We start from the raw sequence: 24677 nt of genomic DNA on the forward strand, positions 1-24677 counted from the left end.
CATCAGCTTCTGAGCAGCTGGTCTAGTGCTGGAGTTCATCTGGGGTAAAATCACTGGGGATTTTCACCCGGGGAACCGGGATGAGAGTTTGTCCCTAAAATGATGATCACAGGGCCGTTGGAGCCCAGCCCCGCTGTGGATGGGGGATGCTCCTGCATTCGGTGTTAGCAGAGAAGCTGGTGGTGGTATGGAGAAGCATGGTGGTGGTATGGAGAAGCATGGCCAGTGCGTCCTTGGGGTAGCCCTTAGACATGAACTGCAGCATCCAGAGCCCCAACCCGTGTTGCCCATCCATCAAATGCTTCATATTTTCAGGAGGGCTGTCGTTTCCATAGGAAGTGAACGGCAGACACTGGCCAGGCAGCTGGGCTCAGCCCAGGTTTGCTCACCCTCCCTCTGGAAGCAGCTTTTCCTTCCTCTGAATCTCATTTTTTTGCCTGAGTTTTCCAGCTGAGAGGTACAAATGATTGCTGGGTCAGGTTTGTCTGGGGAAGAAAACAGCGATAATGACTGACATGGGAGACTGTGGGTTTTATCTTTGTCAAGATGTCAGCGATGCAAATTGCATCCGTAAAGAGAATAAAAAGCAAGGAGCGGGCTATCAAAAGCCTGGTTGGAGAGGAAGTTAGCAGAGGGCCGGGACAATGCAAAGCACGCCAGGCCAGGTACTCGCTGCCTTTGTGCAGGGGCCCTTGAAGTGCCCGGAGGCCCAAATTAACTTCCCCCCGCGTCTTTTGAAGGAGGCACGTTTTATAGGTGGGAAAGCGGAGGAGAAAGGGCGATGGTTCCCGTTGTAAGGCAGGGAGTTAGCGGGAGGCTGGGACTGAGACCACCTCCTCCCTCCCGCCGCCGCTGTCGGTCCTTGTCCCCATCACAGGGGTGTCCCGGCGCAGGGCTCTGCTCTCGGGCGGGCGGTGACGTCCTTTCGCGTTGCGGGCTCTCCTTCGGATCATCGAACGCTGGGAATTATCTTCCTGGGAATTCCTCCTCCCTTCAGAGGAGGAGGTGTCGATCCCCCGCTCCCTCCCTCCCTGCCCTCCCCTGCCCGTTTCGGCTCCTTTGATCTCTTTTGTGAGGTTCTCACACAAGAAAGTTTCCATTTGCTCTTCAGATCCCGGTGCGGCCGTTTGAATATCGCTTTGTGCCAGGCTGCGGATGAAAGTCCCGCGGGGGGAGTCGTCGGAAGGGCCGAATGCATCACCGGCCGCGGCGGAGGCTGGGCGTGCGTGTGGGGCACGGGAAGAGCGGGCTTGGGGGGGGAAAAAAAAAAATATATATCAAAGCGCTTTCTCTCTACCTCCTGCGCAAGCTTTTGTGCTTTATTATGTGTTTGGTGTCATAACAAACTGATGGGCTGTGAATGGCCAGATGGTCACCAGTGTTCTCCACTCCACGCTTCATTTCCTCCTGAAAGCTAGGCAGAAAAATGAGATCCCATCTCATAAATGAGTGCCCATCTTAAGGACGTGTTTTTGGAAGGCTCTGCTGACAATGACTGCCTTGTTCGCTTTGCTTTCTGCCGGCGGAACCGGGCGGCGCTCCTTGGTCCAGCAGATCCGGCCACCACTGCGTTTCCTGATGTTTCTTCCATCGTTCTTGCTCGCTGGCATCGCGAGCCTTGGCTGGGGGGTTGAATTCATCAGCAGATGTGTTGCAGTTGCTGTGGTTTAGGCTTGGCTCTGCGGTGCTTGGTTTGTCCTCAAGTTTAGCCCTAAATTTCATGCTGCAAAACCAGCTTCGGTACCTGCTGCGTGGCTCAGCGTGCTCCATGGAGCAGTCCCCTTCCTGCCCACGTTTTCCTGCTCAAGAAAAGTCGCCGCGCAGGGGCAGGTGAGCAGTCGGATCTCATCCGTCGGGATGCAGGAGTGAGCTGTGGTGCCTGAGCCCTCCGGAGCATCCTTGCAGGAGTACACTCGTAGGTGATGTGGGAACATGTCCCGCTGCTGCGGAGTTCCAGCCTGCACCTTGCTGAGATAAGAATCATGGAATCACAGAATCATTTAGGTTGGAAGAGACTTTGAAGATCACCGAGTCCAGCCGTTAACCTAGCACTGCCAATTCTACCACTAAACCACATCCCTCAGCACCACATCTACACATCTTTTCAGTACCTCCAGGGATGGTGACTTCAGCATTTCCCTGAGCAGCCTGTTCCAACGCTTGACAAGCCTTTTGGTGAAGAAATTCTTCCTAATATCCAATCTAAACCTCCTCTGGTGCCATTTGAGGCCATTCCTCTTGTCCTATCGCTTGTTACCTGGGAGAAGAGACCGGCCCGCACCTTGCTACAACCTCCTTCCAGGTGGTTGTAGAGAGTGAGAAGGTCTCCCCTGTGCCACCTTTTCTCCAGGCTAAGCAACCCCAGTACCCTCAGCCACAATAAGTTCATGATACGCCCTGAGGGCTGATGGACGGCCTCCATGACAGCCTTCTTGAGTCATCTCTGCCTGTTTCCCAGGGGACACAGTCACAGGTTCCATCTTTGCTCCTGGCAGCCCCACCAGCTCTACAACTAAACTGTGTAAGTTACTCATGTAAGCATCTGGGCATTGTCTGTAGTCCACAGAGGGAAGCCAAGTGAGCAGCAGTTCTTTGTCTTAAGTCTCCTGTCATCTGATGCTATGCTTGACTGACCTCCCCGTTGACCTGTCTTCTCCTTTTGGTAGGTTCTGGTAGCCTAATTGATGGATTTTGTTGTTTCTGTGTTGTTTTTCCTTCTCCTCACCCCAGCCTCCCTCCCCTGCACTACCGCTCTGGCTACTTGAGAATTAATGACGGCTTCGTACTGGGATGCAGGGGTCAAGGATTCATCTGGCACCGGTGCCTCGGCTGTGGGTGCTCCCCGACCCTTGGGACAGCTCCGCTCAGCGAGTTGTTGGGCGCTGCCGTCAGCAAACTCATGGCAAGGGAAGCAAAGCTCCCCGTTATCTTGCGGGGGGTCTACTGGTGGCTGGTAACTGCTGAGATGAGATGTCCCCAAAGAGATGGAGCCAGCCTGGGTCTCCCGTTACAACCTGCTGTTACCATGCATCTTCTTGCTATCACAGTTTGTTGAGCACAGTAAAAGCTATTGGAGCACTTCGTTAACGATTCTGGGGGTGGTATTAAGCGTTATTGCTTTTTGATACCAATGTCACGCCTTTAAATATTCATTAAAACTGCATGATCCCCTCCTGCCCATTAAGTCCTGAATAATCAGCGCTCTGGTTTCTTCATATTTCACAAGCCAGGGCTGGATCCTGCCCGCTCCTCCTTGCCAGGTGGGAATCCTCTGCTTTTAACAGTGATTTTCATTAATATCTCTGTTGAGATCTTCATGAAGGGCTGAGAAACGGTTCCTCTCACCACCTGTGATGGCCTTTTGGCACTTGGGGTGGAAGAGGGAGAGGTGTTCTGGCCACTGCCCCTCCGAGATGGGCATTAAGATGCTCTGTTAATGATGAATGATGAGAGGGGTGGAGGGCTGGCAGCAGGCAGAGCTTTGCTTCTGCTCCTTCCCATCGAACCCAGGCCCAGGGGTGGCAAACTCTCGGTTCCTGTCAAAATCATTTGCAAGGGCAAGGAGAGGACCTGGGGGAAGGAGAGTAGATGTTGTTCTATCCAGGAAAGGAGCCATTCGCCCCGGATCACGCACCAGCAGCCATCTCAGGGCACCCTGCCTGGGGACGCTGGTATGAACACCGGGTTGGGTGCACTCTGGTCCAGGGTAGCAGAGGGGCATCTCCTTGCGGCAACATCTGTCCCCGTGTTAAGACACTGGTGGCACTCGGGCTATGTCCTTCCTCTGATGCTGTCAGAAGCTGGTGATGGGGACAAGGAGCCTATTAACTCCATGTGAGCCACCACAGCTCCGCGCTGCTGCTCCTTTTGCACCAAAAAAGAGGAGAGTGAGAGCTTGAATGGTGCAGAGCAACGCCTGGAGAAAACCAGGAGGAGCAGGAACAACAGAAGCTCATCCCATGTCTCGCAGCGAAGGATGCCACCGAGCAGGGACAACTCGGCATGGCGGAGGTGGGAGCCGTTCAAAGGAACGACCGCTGGCTCCCCGGAGAGTTTAAGCAAGTTAAACAGGGGCTGGGCTTTTGATCCAGTTGCGTTTAGCGAGACAGCGAAGAGGAGGGACGGCGGAGGGGAGCGGGGACCCGCGGAACCCGAGGGGCTGGGGTCCTGAATGGCACCGCTGGCACCCGGCCAGCGGCCGCAGCTGCACCTCCATCACCCCCCGAGTCGCACACGACACCGCTCCAATTACTCCCTCTTGACACGGGCTAATAAGGGAGGATAAAGAGAGGCGGCGATTCCAGAAGGGTTATGCCGGATGCTTCTTTTCCATATTTAAACTTTGCTGGAACAGTCGACGGGTTTGCGATTTGGTGAAGCCGGGGTTGGGGCAGGGGGAGCAGAGGCAAGGAGCAAAACGACAGGATCCTTAACGATGCTGCAACGAGGAGCTGGAAGATGGCAGTGCCCTTCCTTGGCATCGTGCGTCTGCACCTGCGAGGACCGTGGGTGCAACTCTTGAACCCAGATGAAAGCAGGGAGGTGCGGAGCCACTTGCAAAATAATTGCTCCTGCAAAACTGCGCCAGCACAAAGCGAGGGGCGGGGGGTTAAGGGAGACTCAAAAATCAAGTCTCCAACGCTCTCACTGTACGCCACAAAGGGACCATTCACTGCAGGGAAGAAGTTTTTTTTTCCCCGTTTATCCGTGCTTCCAACTTTTACTGAACCCATCCTGAATTCTGTTTTAATTTAGAAGGCTAGAGGGGGAAAAAATGGAGGAGGAAAAAAGAGGACGAGGGATCGCTTGGCACCCAGGGAACTTTAGCAGGAGGTTCTGGGAATGTGTCCCTTCGGTTGCTGAGATCAGGTTCATTAGTAGAGCCGGGCGCCGGCAGAAGTGGCCTGACAATAAACTCTGCGGGCGGATACCCCCTGCCGCTGACATAAGTCAGACCTGCCATGCTCTGCTTCCCCTTGATTATTAAAAAAGAAAGAGGGGGCTCCTTCGGGGCAGCCGGGCTCTTCAGTGAATTTCTGTGTCTTTCTGCTCGCAGGACTTAAGGCGTGCACGACTTTGCTCTTACACCCTTTGGCTGCGGTTTGGCCGTGTCGCAGCAGTAGCGATGCTCTTCCCTTGCGTGCACGCAGCTGGGGAAGAGCTTTATCACCCCGTGCTGCTGCAGCAAACCCCGAGGGGCTTTTTTGGCCATGAACCATGAGCTTCTGCCCTCGCGTAGCTGCTCCCACCTGCAGCCTGCCCACCCGTCGACACATTTTGCTGGACCAGTTTGCTCCTTTCTCCCATCTCAGCATCTTTGCTGGTGGCAGAACCCACCAACACCATGCTTGGAAAATGCCAGTGAGTGGCACTGAGCCTCTATCCCCCGGATAATCTTGCTTTTTTTGGAAAAATTTAACGCCAACCATCTATTATGTGACACTGGTCAGTAAATTCATCTGTTTGTCTTCATTGTGGCTGCTGCCAGTTCCACCTGATTTTACGTTTCGGCAGCAGCGTGGGGGGGATTTATCACTTCACCCTTTGAAGCGTAACTGCTTGAACAAACTCACCTGTTTGGCAGTGTCTTTCAGGCCCTGCTTTCTGGAGGCTGATACGCTGTTTTATTCCGAGAAATGATTTTAAATCTCTTTTGAGCTGCTGGAAAGCGGGGGAAATCACTGTCTGCTTAAAAATGTTATTGTTAAAGGTGAAAATATTTGGTTACAAGGTAAGCAGCAGTTGGTGGAGTCTTCTGCCAGGCTTGGCAGGACCCCCAGGTGTCCCAGGCTGCAGATTTGGGGTAAAAAAAGGCTCCCAAATCTACTGCTACTGGCAGAGCCTGCAGCAAATCTGATATTTACTGGGGAAACAACAACTTGCCAGGTTGCCGTACGCATTTCTTTCCATTTACAAGCAGTTTGCTAAAGCTGTATGGGTCGTTTGGGTGAAGCCACGAGGTGTTGCTCTACTTCTGCCGTTGATGAAACAGCAGATCTTCCCAACCGCAAAGACTCTAATTGCTGCATGTGTCTTTCCCTGCTGCTCTTCGTGCTGTCCATACGTGCTGATTTCCAAAAGCCTCCATAGCAGAGGGCTTGTTTCTGCCGGAGCGATAGCCCTGCGCGGTGCCAGCACCAAGCTGAGCTTCAGGTGCCTTCAATGAAGCCGTGACTGCCAGGATGGGCAACCAAATTGCAGCATTGCCTTGATGACAGACACACCATCCATAGTTATCTGTGGAGTGGCCAATATCCCATGTTTCCAGGCAGACAAGGCTTATTGAAGCCCAAGCTACAAGGTTGCTCGTTGTACCAGGATGGCGCAGGATCTTCATGTTTTTTCTCACCCTCCTTCTTCCTTGCAGCCCCCGCAGAGTTTGTGCAGCATCCCCAGTCCATTTCCAGGCCGGTGGGGACCACTGCCATCTTCACATGCGTGGCTCAAGGGGAACCCCCCCCACAGATCACTTGGCTGAGGAACGGGCAGATCCTGGAGACCAGCGACCACATTAAGCTGAAGAATAACAACAGGTAAGTCCTCGTGTGCTGGCCGCTGGCACTGCAGTGTGGGGTGGAGAGCTGTGTAAGACCCACAGCTGGGTTGTGCCATTCCCTGGTGTCAATCTGCAGACATGGAGGGCTGTCATCACCTACCTGATGGTCCCTCGGACTGACACAACACTCCATCACCCTGCTTTTGAGGGAGGCTGAACAAAAAGCTGTTATTTTGAACTATCTGTACTCCAGTGGAGAGGGAAGTGGGAGAGACGTTGGCTTGCTTCCTGCTTTAGCAATGAGTTAATGTCAAGGTGGTAATGTTCAGAAGCAGATCTGTGGATTTAACTGGGGTTTTGATGTACTAAACAACTGCTTCAGTCCTGCTGGCTGCGCTTTGTAGGCTTATGTTTCAGCACTTCGTCCTTTATTGGACCAGGACATCAGTGTTAGGCTTGGACTGATGATGCAGGAAACCAGCAAAAGTTTGTCTTCTGTCATCATCGTCATCTGGGTGTTTCTGGAAGGACCAAATGTTGTCCCTGGAGTTGGCAGGGACCACACTCACTCCACAGTGAAGGAACCCTGAGTCTTGACCTGCCTGGGTGTGCAAATGGAAATACATTTGAAATAATGTTTGTGTGGAAGCTGACTTTCATGAAACTTTGGCCTTTTCTCTCGCCAGGGAAGAGCGTTTTCTCTGAGTACTAAATAAATGCATTTTCCTGTGAGATGATGGGGATGTTTGTACTGAGGAAATAATACGGTGGGATGCACTTAGTGTGAGTAGTACAGGTTGACAGCATAGTTTCTGTGGAAATAGCGTGGAACAGCGTGCTGGAAAATAATAGTACCTGGGTTATAAACCTGAGTTACCGGTAGAGCTTGGTACTCCATGGTGTCATATAGCTGCTATCTGAATTAACAAGTGTGTCTCGTGAATGCAACTACCCAACCTCGCTGGAGGGTCCGGACCTTCAGATTAGACTGTTGGGAAATGCTGTGTGGGCACCACGGCTTGCTCCTCAAGAGACAACAGCGATTTTATTTTTCTAATTTCCTCTATAATACGGCATTTTGTTTTGAGGTTTGAGGCTTTTTTAAAGTTTTGTTATATGAAGGAGGGAAGGATGTGAGTTGCAAGAAGGATAAGATGTGAGTTGTAATGAAATCTTCTCAGTTTGCAGAGGTTTTTCTCCAACCTGGAAGTTTTAAAAAGTTTTTAAAACTTCAGAGAACTTTATATGTGTACAGGCAGATGCCACTCAATCCAGGCTCATGGTCTTTTCAATCATTGCATGGGTTTCTGAGGCATCTCTGATCTTACGATACGAACAGAGCAGGAATGGGAGAAGGGAAATTAGTGCATCCTCTTTTATTGACCAGGAAGTGGAGTTGGAAGTGACCAAAGACTTTACAAGCGGTCGTTAAACCCATGAGAAAACTCACACTGAATCCAGCTCTGCGTCTCGCCTGTGAAATCAGTCCTCTTCGCTGTTGGAGGAAAGGGAAAGTAGAGTCTTTGGTCATGGTCATGTCTCCTGGCCAGGTCCCTGTGCTGCACGTGCACATGAACTGCGACGAACTGTAATCGTTTTCTTCTGGCGACCATTTAATGCAATTTAGCGTCGGTCTTTTCCACCGCGAGCTGAATGATCAGATTACGTTGCATCTGGCACAGGCTGAGGGAGCTCAGGCCGTTACCGGGCTCGGCTGACACGTGGCATCTTCTCAAGCTATAGTAACGTGATTGTAAAGCTGAGCCCTGAGGCCATCGTACTCAACGATGTTGAACTTTTGGCTTCTTTCGCACTAGCCTTGCTCTGCTGTGAGCCCCAGCTTCAGGCAAGTGGCCATGCGTGGTGGTTTCCAAAGCTGTCAGTCTGAAAAATGTCCTCACTGGTAAAGCAGGGTTGGGTGCTCCATGAATTGGAGGAAACAGATCAATGGCTGGATTCCGAGCTTTTTCAAGTTGTCCTTTGTTTCATTCTCATGGGCATGACTAAGTGCTGTAACCCACTTAGTTCCAGGCAGGATCAGTTTGTGATTATGCATTGGATTTATCAGCCTAGTGCACTTGGAAAATATTTGTCCGTGTAAAGACACATCTCGAATCCACTAGTAATGAAGCTACTAAACTGCACTGTGAGCTTTTTAATTAGATTACATGGTTTCCTAGAAAATTCATTTGGATTAAAACTCTGCTTAATATGGCAATAAAGGTCTGAATGCCCCCAAAGGGATTTTTAGAAAAAAAGAGTAAATCATCCCAAATCATATCATGTGCTAATTGATGGCAAAACGTATCGTTAGGAGCAACTTCGTTCTTGTAAACAAACACAGCTAGAAGCGAGGTCCAGGCCTGTGGAACACGGTGTGTTCGAGATGTTGCTCTGCTCCTGCAAGTACAACCTCCACTTGAGGCGTCGCTCTGGCGAGTAGCAGCGTGTCGCACAAACCTACAGCTGGTGGGAAGATCTGTCCATCAAACTGTTGCTTCCCAAAGTCGTGAAGGGCCCTTTGGCTTCTAAGCCACCCCACGCTGGCTCTCATATGCAGTAACTGCAAACCTGAGGAGAGCAAACCCTAAAGGTCAGGAGACCTCCGAAACCCGTGGTTGTCAAGACGGAGACAGCAGCTTCAGGACTGGATTCGCTGGAGGTTGGATGTGGCTACTGGTACGACATCAGATGATCACTTGGCAAGCAACATCCAGCTTTTCAGCACAATAGAATAGCCGTCACAGGCTGGATCCGATAAACACCTCTTCCCTCGTGGTCTCTCCGATGTGAATTCTCATCACCTGATGTGTTGATGGTTTCTGGGCACATTAGCATTAAAGATCAGCCTTCTGCTGTGCCCTCTCCAGAGGTGGTTGTTATGTTTTGAAAATGCCAGCTGTGTGGGAACAAAATACCCGATCGATGATTAGCAAAAATCAAAAGCAGGTTCTGGGATAGCGGATAATTGTTAATGAAAAATGCATGGAGGCTCAGGCATAGGGAATTGTGGGTTTTTCCATTAAAAGCTGTGAATAAAACTCGCTGAAAGAGCTGACGATGGGGCTGCCTTGCCATGCGATCCCTGGGTTGGGGATGGAGCCAATAGCTTCTCAGGGGGGTGCTGCCCTGGACGGTGCTCTCGGATGGAGAAGTTGGTGGAGGCTTTTTGAATTTGGTGGAGCCATCACCATGTCCAGCAGCCGCAGGGTCTGTCCCTCCGTTGATCAGAGATGCCATTTTGCCTGTATTGTCCTTGGGGTGATTCAGATTGATCGTGATCCAGATGCCTGCGAGGTGTAATGGGCATTTCCAGCAAAATTCCCACCTAGAATTGCCAGCCCATCCCAAACTACCTGTGGAGGAGGACGGGACGGTCACTGGCCGAGTTAATTGTGGGCTTGTGTAAAATCATGCTTTCTAGGTTACTACCTGAAAATTTACAAGGAAGCATGAAATAGTACCCGGATTACTGCTCTGAAAGGTTTATTGCTCTTCTTCCTTTGACCCAATCAGGTTCAGGGGGGCAATTTTCAGCCTAGAAGTATATCACACAACGGGGTTTATATTACCGTAATAGCAAGGAACAAAGGCCAACATCTTCAGAGAAGGCAGGCTCTAAATATTGATTTTCTGAGAAGATTTTATTTACAAAATGGTAATTAAGGGACTTCATTTGTTCCACCAGAAAAAGGCTTCGTTAGGACCTGGGCTCAGGTGGCGTTTGCTGTCCTCGGTGACCTTCGCTTATGAACTGTCTCCTTTTTAAACTCTTCCTCACTGGTTTGCACTTGTTTTTGTGCTCGGGAAATGACTCACTTCAAGGGCCAAGAATGCATGAGGTTCATCAGAGAAAACGTTCCTCCATCTATAAACTTCAGGACAACTTTGTTTTCCTTGCACTTGTCATGTTGCTTAATCCTAGCACAAGCGCTGGGACAGGACAACCCTTTTGGTACCAAACCCAGGGAAACTATGGCCTGTCATTCGCAAGGTGACATTTTTCATAGAGTCATAGAATCATGGAATGGTTTGGGTTGGAAGGGACCTTCAAGATCATCTAGTTCCAACCCCCTTGCCATGGGCAGGGACACCTTCCACTACACCAGGTTGCTCAAAGCCTCATCCAACCTGGCCTTGAACACTTCCAGGGATGGGGCAGCCACAGCTTCTCTGGGCAACCTGTTCCAGTGCCTCACCACCCTCAGAGGGAAAATTTTTTTCTGTATTTCTGATCTAAATTTCCCCTCTTTCAGTTTAAAACTGTCGCCCCTTCTCCTGTCACTATATGCCCTTGTCAAAAGCCCCTCTCCAGCTTTCCTGTAGCCCCTTTAGGTATTGGAAGGCTGCTAGAAGGTCTCCCTGGAGCCTTCTCTTCTCCAGGCGGAACAACTCCAACTCTCTCAGCCTGTCTTCACAGGAGAGGTGCTCCATCCCCAAGATCATCTTCGTGGCCTCCTCTGGACCCACTCCAACAGCTCCATGTCCTTCTGATGTCAGGGACCCCAGAGCTGAACACAGTATTCCAGGTGGGGTCTCACGAGAGCAGAGTAGAGGGGCAGAATCCCCTCCCTCGACCTGCTGCCCACGCTGCTTTGGATGCAGCCCAGGACATGGTTGGCTTTCTGGGCTGCAAGCGCACAGTGCCATTTCATGTTGAGCTTCTCCTCAACCAACAGCCCTAAGTCCTTTTCCTCAGGGCTGCCCTCAATCCATTCTCCACCCAGCCTATACTTGTGCTTGGGATGGGAGGACATGACTCTACCACTGTCACTGCAGTTGGACCCTCTTGCCTTGGCCATGGATGTGAGGTAACAGACTCCATGGGAAATTGGAGCCACTCACTTGCTGAAGGTCTTCTTCATGGATAGGACAAGGGGTAATGGTTTTAAAATAGAGGGAGGTAGGTTCAGGTTGGATATTAGGAAAAAATTTTTTACTATGAGAGTGGTAGAACACTGGAACAGGTTGCCCAGAGAGGTGGTGGATGCTCCATCCCTGGAGACGTTCAAGGCCAGGTTGGACAAGGCCCTGAGCAACCTGATCTAGTTGGAGATATCCCTGTTCCTTGCAGGGGGGTTGGACTAGATGACCTTTGAAGGTCCCTTCCAGCCCTAACCATTCTATGATTCTATGATTCTATGCTGGGAGGTGCTCTGAGACAGGGCATAGTTGCAGCACCATCTGGATGTGTTCTTCCCACCTGGGAAGGCTCAGACCACCTCTGATGTGACCAGAGCTGAACCCAGGGACCCAGAACCTGCAAAGCTATAGACTTTGATGTCTGGTTGGATTGTGGAACTGAGCCAGCCTCTGCTTGTCCTGAGCATGGTGCCTGAGCAGCAGCAGGTTCCCTGAAGGGCTCAGAGTTTATGCTTGGTGTCATATCAAGACAGCGCAAAGCTAGGTGTCATGAAGCCAGCAGAGAAGAGTCAGCATTTCAGGATGAGATGGTGCCACTGCTATGCCTCCTGTAGCAGATGTGATGCTGTTTACAAATTCCCATTTGCAGAAAACACCGTGCAGCCAAATCTCCGTCCTGCCACGCTCCGGCCCCTCCCGTGGGCATGAAGAGCACCATCTCTAACCAGCTTTGCAGGCTGAGAGTCTGCCACTCCTTTCATCCAGCACTGGTGGGAAGGGTGGGCTGGTTTCCCACGGCACCTAGCTGGGAGCAGCAGCATCCCTCCAGAAACTGTGCTTGGTGAGTCTGTAACCGCAGAATTGGACTGGGACCCTGACCAGCGGGCTGCACAACCTGCTGAATATAGTCCAGTTCATGCCGAAAGGGATCCTTCATCGGAAGCCCGGCATGATATTGAATTTCTGGAGGTGTAAGAACATGTTTCTGGAGGGCTGGGGATGATCTGCAGCGTCCCTTTGGACCGGTGAGCGTCGCTCTTCCAGCTTTGCTCCTTATTCTCAGCCTGTACAAGGCAACCTTCAAACCCAGGGCAATCTGCAAAGCTGCCAACAACCAACACTGGAGGAAAAAAGGCTCTTTTCCAGCGCGGCACCGGCCGGCAGCCCGGGAGCGGTTTGTTCGGCGCAGCATGGCACACGGGGAGGAGAGCAGGGCCCGGGCACGGTGGTGGGTTTCTGTAGCTGCCGGCGCTTAAAGCGCTCCCCCCGGGCACCACGGCGAGCTCTCGGCATTCATTTCATCACACTCCCTCTTTTGTGCGGCTGCGTGCGCGCGCATGCCGATGTCCTTCCAGATGGGCCCCTCTTCTCCTTTGTGCTGCTGAATCCATGAAGAGGCTTCCTTCAGTTCTCAGACTTTTTCAGAGGAGCCTTTGGAAAGCCGATCTCCGGTCACCGGCCCGGACCCCTGACCCCAACCAGATCAGTCATCCTGATTGCCCATGAACCGGGCAGACGGCTTGGGAATACGGCGGCTTTCAAGCAGGGGAGGCCTCTCGTTTCAGCTCGGCCGGGTGTGAATCTGCAGCGGCTCCTCTCCCCACTCCCATCAATGCCTGTCAGGGGCATTGTGCGGAGATGTGATGGAGCCCTCGGCTCGCCGAGCGGCTTTGGTGACCAGCAGAAAGCCTTCTGGCATCTCGCCTCCTCCGACGTGCTTGCGGCGCTGCCGGTCTGGCACTCGCAGGGAAAGTTTTCCAACAGCAGATGTCCCAAAGTGACAGATTATTTTTTTTTTTTCCCCTTTTGACGGGAAGAAATATAGGGACACGACATATTTTGGATCGTTGACGCGCGGAGACGCTCGATGCCTCCTTGCACGGCAACTATGTGTTTTCCTTTTCTTCGAGCTTCCTTAAAAAAACAGACAAAAACCAGCAAAAGCTGGGAAAGCTGCCGGACCGACCGCTGACCCTGCTGCGCCGCATCCTCCGCGTCCCAGGGGCAGGAAGAATTTGTCCGTAGTTAAGGTGAAAATGGATGCACAGCAGAGCTGGGGGGATGCTGGGGTTTGTGTAACTGGCTGCCAGCTCCTGCCCTCCGCATCGCAGCCGCCGGCGTCCTGCGGAGCTCACGCCGGGGCTCGCGGGGAGCTCGGCAGCCTCTTTTAGAGGTCCGTCTGTCTGAGAACCCTTATTTTCACGGCACTAGTGTTTAGAGGCTGAGCATTCTGCTCGCCAACTTCTCCACGCTTGGTTTCTGCTCCTTATCCAGGTTCACAGGCGTAGCCGAAAATATTGACCCTGTTGCCTGCACGTCGTTCCAGGTAACGGGCGGCTGAGGCTCTTGCTGCACAGTACATCCCAACGCAGCCTGGTAAATCTCAGTGGAAATGAACTTTTCAAAGCCTGAAGCAAGTTTCCAGCTACCTGCTGTGTCCATTTTGCAGAAATTTATTTTATTTCTTTCTTCTGACTTGACTGTCTGTGACAGCATTACTGGCCACCCTGGGACCTCTGGAGAGAGGCAGCTCGGATGTCCAAGGCTCTGCCCAGCTCTGGGCTCCAGAAGTGCTGTCCTGCTTCAGGACCACTGGCACCCAGCACATCATCTGTGTCTCACGAGAGGACCTTTGCTCCCCAACCAGTCCTCCCAGGAGGGAGATGTCTTTATAGAATCATAGAATCACAGAATGGTTTGGGTTGGAAGGGACCTCAAAGATCATCTAGTTCCAACCCCCCTACCGTGGGAAACCCTGCAGGGAAACCCTCCACTACTACCCTCCTCCTCCTTTGGCCTCATCATCATACTCTGAGGGTGGTGAGGCACTGGAACAGGTTGCTCAGAGAAGTTGTGGCTGCCCTATCCCTGGAAGTGTTCAAGGCCAAGTTGGATGAGGCTTTGAGCAACCTGGTATAGTGGAAGGTGTCCCTGCCCATGGCAGGGGGTTGGAACTAGATAATCTTGAAAGTCCCTTCCAACCCAAACCATTCCATGATTCTGTGATCATGCTGTTGCCATCAGGCTTCTTGCACCCTTGTGCTGCTTTCCAGCCAGACTTCCCACTTCCCTCCTCCGCATCTTTTCCTCCCTCCATGTAATAAATACACTCGGAGGCGACGGAGCCTAAATACTCCTCGTTGTCCCTGGGCTGCTTTGTGCTTGGGAAGCTTAACGCACTCTCGACTTGTGTGCCAGCCCAGCCGTGTGCCCAGATGCACGGCGGCCGCCTGGAAATAATCTTGGCGTTGACAGGGCAGAAGGAAGAGCTGCTGCTCCTTCCGCACATCTGCTTTGTGCAGAGCTGCAAGTACAGCTTTCGGACGGCGTAATCCTGCCTTCTGCCATCTGTCCTCGCAGGAATCGGCCCTTGTTGACACAGTTGAGCTACACATCGGGGTCCTTCCTCCCTGCGGCCCCCCTCTCCCTCCCAGCTCTGCCTTTCTCCTTCCATTTAATCAGATACGTTGAGCCCGTGGCTATGAGGGGAGCTTAGGGCTGATTCTCTAAAATCACCGTATCAGCTGAAACCATCACATTTGATATTCCATTTACAATGTTTCCAAGGAAACAAAGGCACAGGACATAAATAGATGACTGTTAAACATTTGCTCACTCACCATGGCCCCGATAATTTGCAAGGCAGAAATGTGAATGTTAAATCAACAACAATAATAAATTTTAATGTAGGAAGACCAATATTTTGCTGCAATTAGAAGAAGGCTTCGTTCTGACATACGGGCAGGCAGTGGCAGGTTATTTATCATTTCCACTTCTCACATACAATTTTTCATTTACATGAAGAGCAGCTTTGATTATGGCTCCCAAAAAGCTGCGAAGCACCCCTCGCATCGGCTGGGCTGCTTGGGATTTACTCATGTGCAGTCAAGTCCTAAGTTGACCTGGAATTCACTGCAGGAGAAGAAAATCCTTTATTTCTCCCAAGAAGCAAGCAGTGGATGGGGATTTGGTGAGGTTCAGGTCTTTTCTTATAGAAAAATAGCAACGAAAAAGCCCGTGCGAGCTTTGGCGTAAGCCAACGAGATGATGCTGAAGCTCGGAGGCACCGTGATCTCCCAAACATTCCTGCCAAGGCAGAAGTTCAGAAGAACTGGGCAGGACTGGAAATAGAGATGCACAAATAGGGATTAATCTGGAGTGTCGTGCAGTATGGGTGATGCTCTAAAATGGAAAGGGAGGCGGTGGTGAGCGGTGCTTTATTCAGTGCTTTGAGGGTATGTCCTGCAGCCTGTCTCTAGGACTAGTCAATCCTCCCAGTTTGCATTAACAAATACAACTTACAGCGGTGCCACAGCTGTCACCAGGTTTAGGTGGTCCAGTCTGGGCCCTTACTGGAACTTGATTTCAGAAGTTTTTCCCAAGATGCCCTGTTTGTGAGAACATCCTACCAGGACTAAGGGCATCATAAGCATATCGTATCAGAACCTGAGCTGCTGTCTTGAGATGTGTTTTGGTAAGAACATCTCTGATGTCGAAGGTTGCCTGTCCATGTCCAGCTCAGAGCTGGAAACAGTGTAGTGAGACTTCCCTGCCCCTGACTGCTCTGGTGTGCTATAATGCAATTAGGGCATCGCCAGGGGACTTTCTGGCTGCGCGTGGTTAGACTTGGCTTAGCAACCGTGTGCGGTACCTGGGTGGGTCTCACTGGTGTGTACTGGAGCTAAGCCAGTTAAGGCAGATCTGGGTGTATGGATGCTCTTGCCACAGAGATATCTCTGTAGCATGGCTGGGATCTTCCTAAATTCGGGGCTTCAGATCCTGCCGTTCCCTGTCTCATGCTGTGTCCCCATCTGGCTCTACTTGAACTGTGGTCTCGGTGAGTTGAGATAGAGATCATCTACTCAGTTGTGAGATCTGGGGAATGATGCCTTCACCTCCTGGGCTTTTCCTTCTCCAAAAGCACCAGCCCACAGTTTCCTGGAAGCTTTCCGTGAAACTAGAGGCATGGAGCCAGCCTGGGGGCCACAGCACAGCTGGAGGGGAGGGACGTGCTCTGCAGAGCACTCAGTGAGACGCTTGTCCCTCTCGTGTCCCCACACAGCACTCTCTCCATCTATGGGATCAACCAGGCGGACGAAGCCATCTACCAGTGCATCGCCGAGAACAGCGCCGGCTCCACGCAAGCCAGTGCTCGCCTGACGGTCCTGTGGGCCGATGGGCTGCCCGGTCCTCCGCAGAGCGTGAGAGCTGAGACAGTCTCTGCAACCACCATCCAGGTGTCTTGGGAAGAACCTCTGCAGAACACCAAGGAGATCATCGGCTACGTGCTGCACATTCGGAAAGCTGCAGGTACAGTGCTCTACCCGCTGCCCAGAGCATCCACAGCCTTCCCATAATATAACACCATGGTCCGCACTGCCATAGACAGTGCTGCCACCCATGTTCTCCATCACCTCCGTGTTCCTGAAAGGCAGAAATGAGGAGTAACACTGATGTAAATATCAAAAGGGTGGGGAGGGCGAAGCTGCATGGTCAGATCTTGCTGCCCACTGTGGTGTCTGGCAAAGCACACAGGAACCTCAGCAGAGAAGGACATGGGCAGATACGTATCCACCTCAGGGACCAGGATTACCACTTGCAACGTCTGTTTAATCTCTTTACCTCTTGCAAAGCCTGACGCTGCTCTCTTCTCTCTCTCTTTGTTCTTCAGATCCCGTAGAGATGGAGTATCAGGAGGCTGTCAGCAAGAGCACCTTCCAGCAGCTCGTGACGGATTTAGAGCCCTCCACCAGCTATAGCTTTTATATAAAGGCTTACACCTCCCGGGGTGCCAGCAAAGCCTCAGAAGTGACGGTGGTGAGCACGCTGGGAGAAGGTAAGGAACGCTTTGAGCTGGGGCCATCAGGTGCTGCAAGCCGCTGCGCGTAGCAGCAGTGCCCGTCACCCCGCTACCCGCCCCGGGGCGCTTCGTGGCACAGAGCCTGTGGTATTGATGCTCCTCGTTCCCGCTACTCCTCGTACTCTGGGATGTGGTGTAAAACTCACTTGTATCGTTCTGCAGGGGTCGGCTGGTGGCCTTAAAGACGGCATCACCTCTCACAGCTGCCGTTGTAGCAGGGAGTGGGTGCAAGTCTGGCTGGTCTCATGCATCATGGCTGCTCTGGGCTTTTCTTAAACTGCTTGCAAAGTGCAGATTTCCTGTTCCAGCAGCATCTCAGCATCCTCCAGCAGCTCTGGTGCTCACGGCTCTTACTGGATAGGTACCATGTTTTTCTGAATTTGAATTTTTTTTGCTCTGCTCTGGAGAAATCACACTAGAGCTGAGCTGTCCTGACCTACAAACCCTTGCCTTGGAGCAGCCTTCTGTTTCAGTGGGAGGTTAGGACGATCTCCAAGGCTTTTGCCTTGACTTGGTCTCCTAGATGTGGCCACCAGTTAGCTTCCCCAGTAAGAAAGCAGGTGCTCTAACGCAGGACCCTTGCACAGAGCCACCAGACAGAAATCACGGCCCCAGTGTGATCTGCCAGCTGGTGTTTCAGGAATATTTTCCTCGAGGCTCCTGTACCTCTTCAGCATCTCTGAACCCTGGCTCGTCTCACATGCTGAGATTAATTTCTTAGGAGCATCACATGGTTCTCACAAACGCTCAGTAATTATGAATTTGCAGCAGAGAGGGCCGTGGGTGGGAGGATGATATTTAGGATCAAATGAAAGACCGTGTTGACTTCCAGGTGGAAGATCCAGTTCTCATTCCATTTTCAGCCCTCGCAGATATTTACTACAGCTTTTAAGTAACACCACCAGTAAATCCTCACTGGGTTGTTACCTTGTGAGTTTATTTTCCGTGGTGCTCCGCAGGGAACCGGTCACCCTTGGAGTTTGTCTTTCCTTCCAATTTAGAGACAGAAGGGTGGACTAAGGCAAAACTTGAAACCCCTTGACCCGATGCTCAGAGTTCAGCTACCGGAGCTAGAAGCCAGCCATGCTTCACAGAGCTGGGTGTTTCTACAGAAGTCTAGGTCAAGCTAGAGAGGACTTTTTGTCATTATTACCTTCAGTCATGACACAAATAGTTAAGTATCCGGTAAGGGGATCATAAATTTCCTGGCTCTCTGAAGTTTCAAGGCATCACTGTCCTGCTCTGCTATCCTTTACAAAAGGCTCGTCCTGTGTAATGAAGCTTCAGCAATTAGCTCCATGTTCAGGATGGACAAGCTGGTTTGGTTAAGATCACTCAACCTCAGCTTGGGTTTGCCTTGTAGGAAGATAAGAGATTTAAAAGCCTCAGTTCTGGCGTGATTGGTTTGGTTTGCTTCGCTCAGGTGCCTGTTGCCTTCTGCTCACAGAGGTGAGAGCAGGTCAGAGAGCCAGGATCCAACGGCTTTTGTCACTAAATTAAGGTTTCACTGCAGATTTGCCTCTTCGCTGAGCCAAACTGTTTCACCCCGTTGCCCAGAGGAGTGGCTGCCCCATCCCTGGAAGCGTTCAAGGCCAGGCTGGATGAGGCTTTGAGCAATCTGGTGTAGTGGAAGGTGTCCCTGCCCATGGCAGGGGGGCTGGAACTAGACAATCTTGAAGGTCCCTTCCAACCCAAACCATTCTATGATTCCATGATTCCCAAGGAGCACCAGAGAGCTCTGACTCCCCTGGACTTGGAGAGCCCTCGGATCTTTGCTAACAGCCTTGGAAAGGGATGGCATTTCCCCAACATGCCGTGTCAGCTTTCCCGTCCTGGCTCAGCGTGACGTGCATGAGATGCTTTCAGAGATGCTTGCGAAGCCCCGCGGTGGCAGGACCCCTCCATGTCACCACGCTGCCGTGTCCCTGCCTCACTTGGAAAGGACAGGGCGGGTAAATCTGCCAGCCAGGGACAGCTTGGTGGAGCCGGGCAGTGCTGGTCAGAGCGGTCAGCAGAGAAGCTACCAGCTGGAGACTGGTCTGAGTGACCATGTTATACTGGTATTGTCTGGAGTAGGAATACAGTGAATACTGAGGAGCAGGGCTGCGTTTGGCTCGGGGGGGTCAGCTTTTCAGGGCTAGGAACATGCCGAGAGTACGCTTGGCTGAAGCCTCCAATGCTTTCTAGAAGCACGATGCTCCTTCCTTTGTGCCAGCGGTAATTTGGGGTAAAAAGTAGACGGGAAGATGCCATAGAGAAACCATCCTGTCCTCCATAAACCTCTCTCCCTAGGAAGGTCCTCCTGCCTCCTCCCTGTCGTTCTCCTTTACGCCGTTTCACAAATGCCGTGGTATTTTAAATCTCAAACCCTCTCCGCTTCATTAAGCAGCACACGCTCCTTGTTCTTGTCTTTTAATGCTTTTTAGGGTTTTCTCCAGGACTTTTTGACATTTCTCTAGGATGAAGACTGTTCCTTTAGTCACCTTCGGCTAAAGACGCCTTCAAGAAGAAAGTTGAAATGACCTGGGGAAAATTCCAAACAGCACGGAAGAGGAAAACAAGTATCCCAGCCCTTAGCATGAGGGAGATGAGCCTCACTTATAGCAGATCCATACTATGTCTTATATATACTTCTGTGAAGCACCTATACCCTGGTGTGTGTACGTATATTTATACACACACGCAGATATACTCCATCTGTATACACTTATTTGTGTAATAACCTTATAAACAGCACGTGCATTCTGCGAGTGCGTACGTATAATCAATATTATACATATATATATATACATACTCAAAAGTTTGAATAAATACTATCTATTCCATACTTTGAAGGAGAGATATTCTTGTGATTTTTATTAAATGTAAGGCTCTGCAACCATAAAAATAAAGCCAACTCTTCGCAAATCAGGACGGGCCACATCAGTGTTTCTTTGTCCGTGGGATAATGTGATTGCCCTTTCCGTGGTGTTTTCACCCTTGATTTGGAAAACGATGCTTTAAACAAAGGTCTGACTTCTCAGAGGGGGGATCCAGGCGATTCCTACTCTTGCCCTCAAGGGAACTGGGAGAATTAAAAAAAAAAAAAGTATTTAATTGGATTGCAAAAATACGCAGCCTTGGGAAGAATGGTACGTTCAGGGATAAATAGAATTTACTCTGTGTTTTACACCCAGAAATTGCTAAGCCCGGCTTTCCCATCGATGAAACACATGTCAGGATGAATCCTAGCAAGAAGACCTACTTCAACCCATTTTTTTCCCCATTGGCAGCGCTCAGGCAGGACGGGATCTCACTAACCTGGCCGAGGACAGCTGCTCTCCAAGTCCTTCCTCCCAAACCCACGTGGAGATGCTCACCAGTCAGCAGGGACTTGTTCCTCTCCCCGTGCTTCTTCAGAGGGCATCAGGTGAAGCTCCTTCAACCTGAAGGAGGGCATCACTTTGGGAAGAGACGGGGTTGCCCAGACCCTCCTGCTCACCAGGAGAGATGTCTTTACTTCCCCTCCATCTCCTCCTGGCAAAGCTTGAGCTCTCAGTGCCTGGGAAAAAAGTGAACCAGGCTTTTTTCCTGTAGTTTTGCTTTTCCTGTTTAATTGAGGAAACGCCCTTTTTAGCTCTCGTCAGTCTTCGACTGACCTGACCACGTTTCATCCGCTTTTCACCATCGCTCATTAAACAGCTGTGCTGAACTCTCCGCCAAAGGATGCCATCAAGGCCGGGTTGGCACTGCTCATCCTTCAGAGCCCTTTTGGGGAAAAACAAGACAAAAAGCGGCATCGGTCCAATGTGAGCCCAGCAATCCTTATATTTGGGAATTTCTGAGCTTGTAATTGTGTGGGATTGGAAAAAAATATCTCTGCTCCAAAGCCTGGAGGCTGCAGGGCTGTTGTTCTGCTGGGTATTTTTGCTGCAGGTTTTACCCTGGTATAGGGTATACATATATACCCTGGCCCAAAAACCTTGCCGGTGCCAGAGCAGAGCCCTGGGCAGGGCAGAGCCTTCAGCACCTGATGCTTTGCACCTTCTGAATGGTGCCAAAGGCTGGAGAACTGTTGGGAGCATTTGGCTTGGGGATGTTTTGTGGAAATGAGGTGAGGAACAAAAAAAAAAAGTCAGCAGTGAAAAGTCCCGCTGAGACACATCTCTGCGCTGGTGTGATCGACATATAAGAAAGGGAGGGAGACGGGAAGGAAGAGGCTTGGGGGGAAACGTGGTCCTGTGTGCCCCAGCGCTGCACGGGGCTCCGGGGCAGGGTTTGGTGCAGAACCAGCTTTGGAAAACCCAGATATTTACATCGCAAGAAACTTGGCTTTGGTTTGCAAATCTTTGCCTCTCAGCCTCGGCTGGTGGAGCAGGATGGGGCCCAGGCAGCTTTTTGGGGACCTGGGGAGGAAATGGCCATGGCCCCCCGCTGCAGTGCACCTTGAGAATGAGGGCAGGGATTTGGGGCATGAACGGAGCAAAAGGTGTCCTGGTGGACTTTGCATCAGGCCGCAGTGACACCAGGCAGCGGCAGGGACATTGTCCCAGCTAAACTCCCGTGCACCCCTAGGGCCAGGTAAGTGCCTGCCTACCCAAACAAGCCAGCCCCAGCTGTGCTGGGACCTCAGGCTGCTCAGGTATTTAGAGCTGCTCGTGAAGATGCCCTGGTTCTCTCCTAAATCCCCGGCACAGAGTCACAAACCTCCCTCCTAAAGCCGAGGGGGAAAGCGAGCTCCAGCGCACCCTGCAAGCCAGTGCAGGTACCTAACCTGCTTTTAAGACGGATGTCTCCAGCTCCATCCCTTCTGGTTCCTTCCTCTCCAGGAGATTAATCACTCTGAAAGTTCCTCACTACCCTCAGGGCAGAAAAAGTGGAATTTGGGAATGCATTGCCAAAGTCCCTGCGTTCCTGCCCTGACCCGAGGGGGTTAAGCATCAGATTGCAACCCGAGTGTACAAGTAGCCTCTTTGCGTGCTGAACCAGCCTAGGACACCCTTGGAAACTCCTACAGCTCCCTGAAGAAGTTCAAAGCTGTTAAACCAGGATCTGGTCTGATCCGATTTTTCTCGATGTCATCCAGTGCGTGTTTTGGGGAAGGACTGCTGGGAATTTGTCATCCTGCAGACTGAAAAGCACATGCAACCCACTGTCTTTCTCTCTCTGTTTCAGTCCCAGCCATGCCATCCCTCTTTATTAAAGTCATTAACAGCACGGCTGTCCAGGCTACGTGGGAGCCCTCCATCAAACTGGGCCAGCACGAAGGCTTCAAGCTGTATTACCGCAAGGTCCACCTCTCCCAGTACACAGGTCCGGTGCTGCTGCCCAGCAACGTAACGGCGTACAACATTACCCACCTGGGTGAGTACGGTGACGGCTTGATCCGCGTCCCCTCCTGACCCTGGGAGAGCCTCTTGTGATGGCAGAGCTCAGATGTACTGCAGTACTGCGTTCAGCTCTGGGGTCCCTGACATCAGAAGGACATGGATCTGTTGGAGCAGGTCCAGAGGAGGCCACGAAGATGATCCAAGGGCAGGAGCACCTCTGCTTATGGAGACAGGCTGAGAGTTGGGGTTGTTCAGCCTGGAGAAGAGAAGGCTCCAGGGAGACCTTCCAGCACCTTCCAGTACCTAAAGGGGGTCCAATAAAGCTGGAGAGGGGCTTTGGACAAGGGCGTGTAGTGACAGGACAGGGGGCAACGGCTTTAAACTGAAAGGGGGGAGATTTCTATGAGATCTAAGGAAGAAAACTTTTACACTGAGGGTGGTGAGGCACTGGAACAGGTTTCCCAGAGAAGTTGTGGCTGCCCCATCCCTGGGGGTGTTCACGGCCAGGTTGGATGAGGCTTTGAGCAACCTGGTGTAGTGGAAGGTGTCCCTGCCCATGGCAGGGGGGTTGGAACTGGATGATCTTGAAGGTCCCTTCCAACCCAAACCATTCTGTGATTCTGTGTGTTGCAGTCACTAAACGGGAGATGCTGCAGCTCTCCCCCAGGTGTTTGGGGTGCTTTGCCAGTAGCTGGTACTTGTTTGCAGCATCTTGTGTGTATTTGGTAAGATGTGTGTTTGCTAAATAAGCATCGCTCGGGGAGATAACGCTAACGATTAAACCTGAAACACCTTCTTGTGTCTCCATTGAAACAGATGCGTCGGTGGTGTATGAAGTCAAGCTCCTCGCCTATAACCAGCACGGGGATGGAAATTCAACTGTCCGCTTCGTGTCCTTGAGGGAAACCGTGGAGAGGACAGGTGAGATGGGATGTTGGTCTTGGTGGTGGTTTGTGAAAACCACTTTGTGAGAATGTGGCGAGGCCTTACCCAGGCACATCCCCCAGACACCCGTGGCTCTCCCCTCCCTCTCATTTTCAGCTGCTCATTTATTGTCAGCATCACAGATAATGATGAAGCAAAACTCTGTGGGGCTGGTAGGGATGGCATCCCTGCCACGTGATTTGCACCATCCCTGTTGGCCCTCGTTAGTGAGCCAACATGTCTTTGCAGCACAGATCATAGAGTCATAGAATCACAGAATGGTTTGGGTTGGAAGGGACCTCAAAGATCATCTAGTTCCAACCCCCCTGCCATGGGCAGGGACACCAGGTTGCTCAAAGCCTCATCCAACCTGGCCTTGAACACTTCCAGGGATGGGGCAGCCACAACTTCTCTGGACAACCTGGTCCAGTGCCTCACCACCCACAGAGGGAAGAATTTCTTCCTTAGATCTAATCAAAATCTCCCCTCTTTCAGTTTAAAGCCATTACCCCTTGTCCTGTCACTACATCAACCTGGTGACTTCTTTTTCACCAGAGGGGAGAAGACAAACCAAATGTTTCTGTAATTGCCAGTTTTGTCCCCTATAAGCTTGAGCCAGAGGTGAAGCCATGAACGTGAACAAACACCCATCCATAAGCCAAGAGGTGCCATCCTCGAGCAGGACATGGTGCCCTGAGCATCTTCATTCTCCTGGAGCTCTGCTGGATATTTTGACCTTCACTGGTGCCGGGAAGGGAGGACACGTGGCTTTGGGAAGGAGAAGGGCTGCAGAGCATGAGCACTGTATTATGTGACAGAAAAGGGGAAATCTCTAGAGGGAATCTCGAACTGATCACACCTTTCATATTTATCTATGTGCAAAAACCATCCTGCTGCTCTTGGAAGCCTTTTAAGCCTTCCAGTGGGAATATCTTCAAGAGACAGTTATTACTGCTCTGTCTGTGTTGAAGTAAACACTTCTCTCATTGGCATCTGCCCACTCGGTGCTTTCCGTCAGGCATCAGCCTGCTCTGGCCTCTCACCTCCCACCTTGGACACAGGGTTTTTGCAAAAATTGACATTAGGGTCTTTTTTTATTCATGGATCGTGTCTAATAACAGCAGAGTGGGTAAGGGGACTGGCTCTCTGCAGACTTTCCAGTCCTACGCTGGCTGTCACTGCCTTCCTGGGGTACCAGGAGCAGGGGAGCTGCTTTGGCAGGCAG

The 24677-nt window shown here is 51.4% G+C and overlaps 1 protein-coding gene across 1 annotated transcript in view; it reads left to right on the top strand.

The window, feature by feature from the left end:
- The window catches only part of IGDCC3 (immunoglobulin superfamily DCC subclass member 3), a 107641-nt gene that overhangs the window by 81070 nt on the left and 1894 nt on the right, over positions 1–24677 (top strand). Inside the window, exons 8-12 of the mRNA XM_086620556.1 lie at positions 6368–6533; positions 16422–16669; positions 17031–17195; positions 22374–22562; positions 23345–23449. Of these exons, the coding sequence (XP_086476682.1) occupies positions 6368–6533; positions 16422–16669; positions 17031–17195; positions 22374–22562; positions 23345–23449 (873 nt within the window). The remainder of the gene's footprint in view (positions 1–6367; positions 6534–16421; positions 16670–17030; positions 17196–22373; positions 22563–23344; positions 23450–24677) is intronic.

The sequence above is a fragment of the Tauraco erythrolophus genome, chromosome 14 (genome assembly GCF_009769465.1).
Source record: "Tauraco erythrolophus isolate bTauEry1 chromosome 14, bTauEry1.pri, whole genome shotgun sequence".
Taxonomy (NCBI): Eukaryota; Metazoa; Chordata; class Aves; order Musophagiformes; family Musophagidae; genus Tauraco; species Tauraco erythrolophus.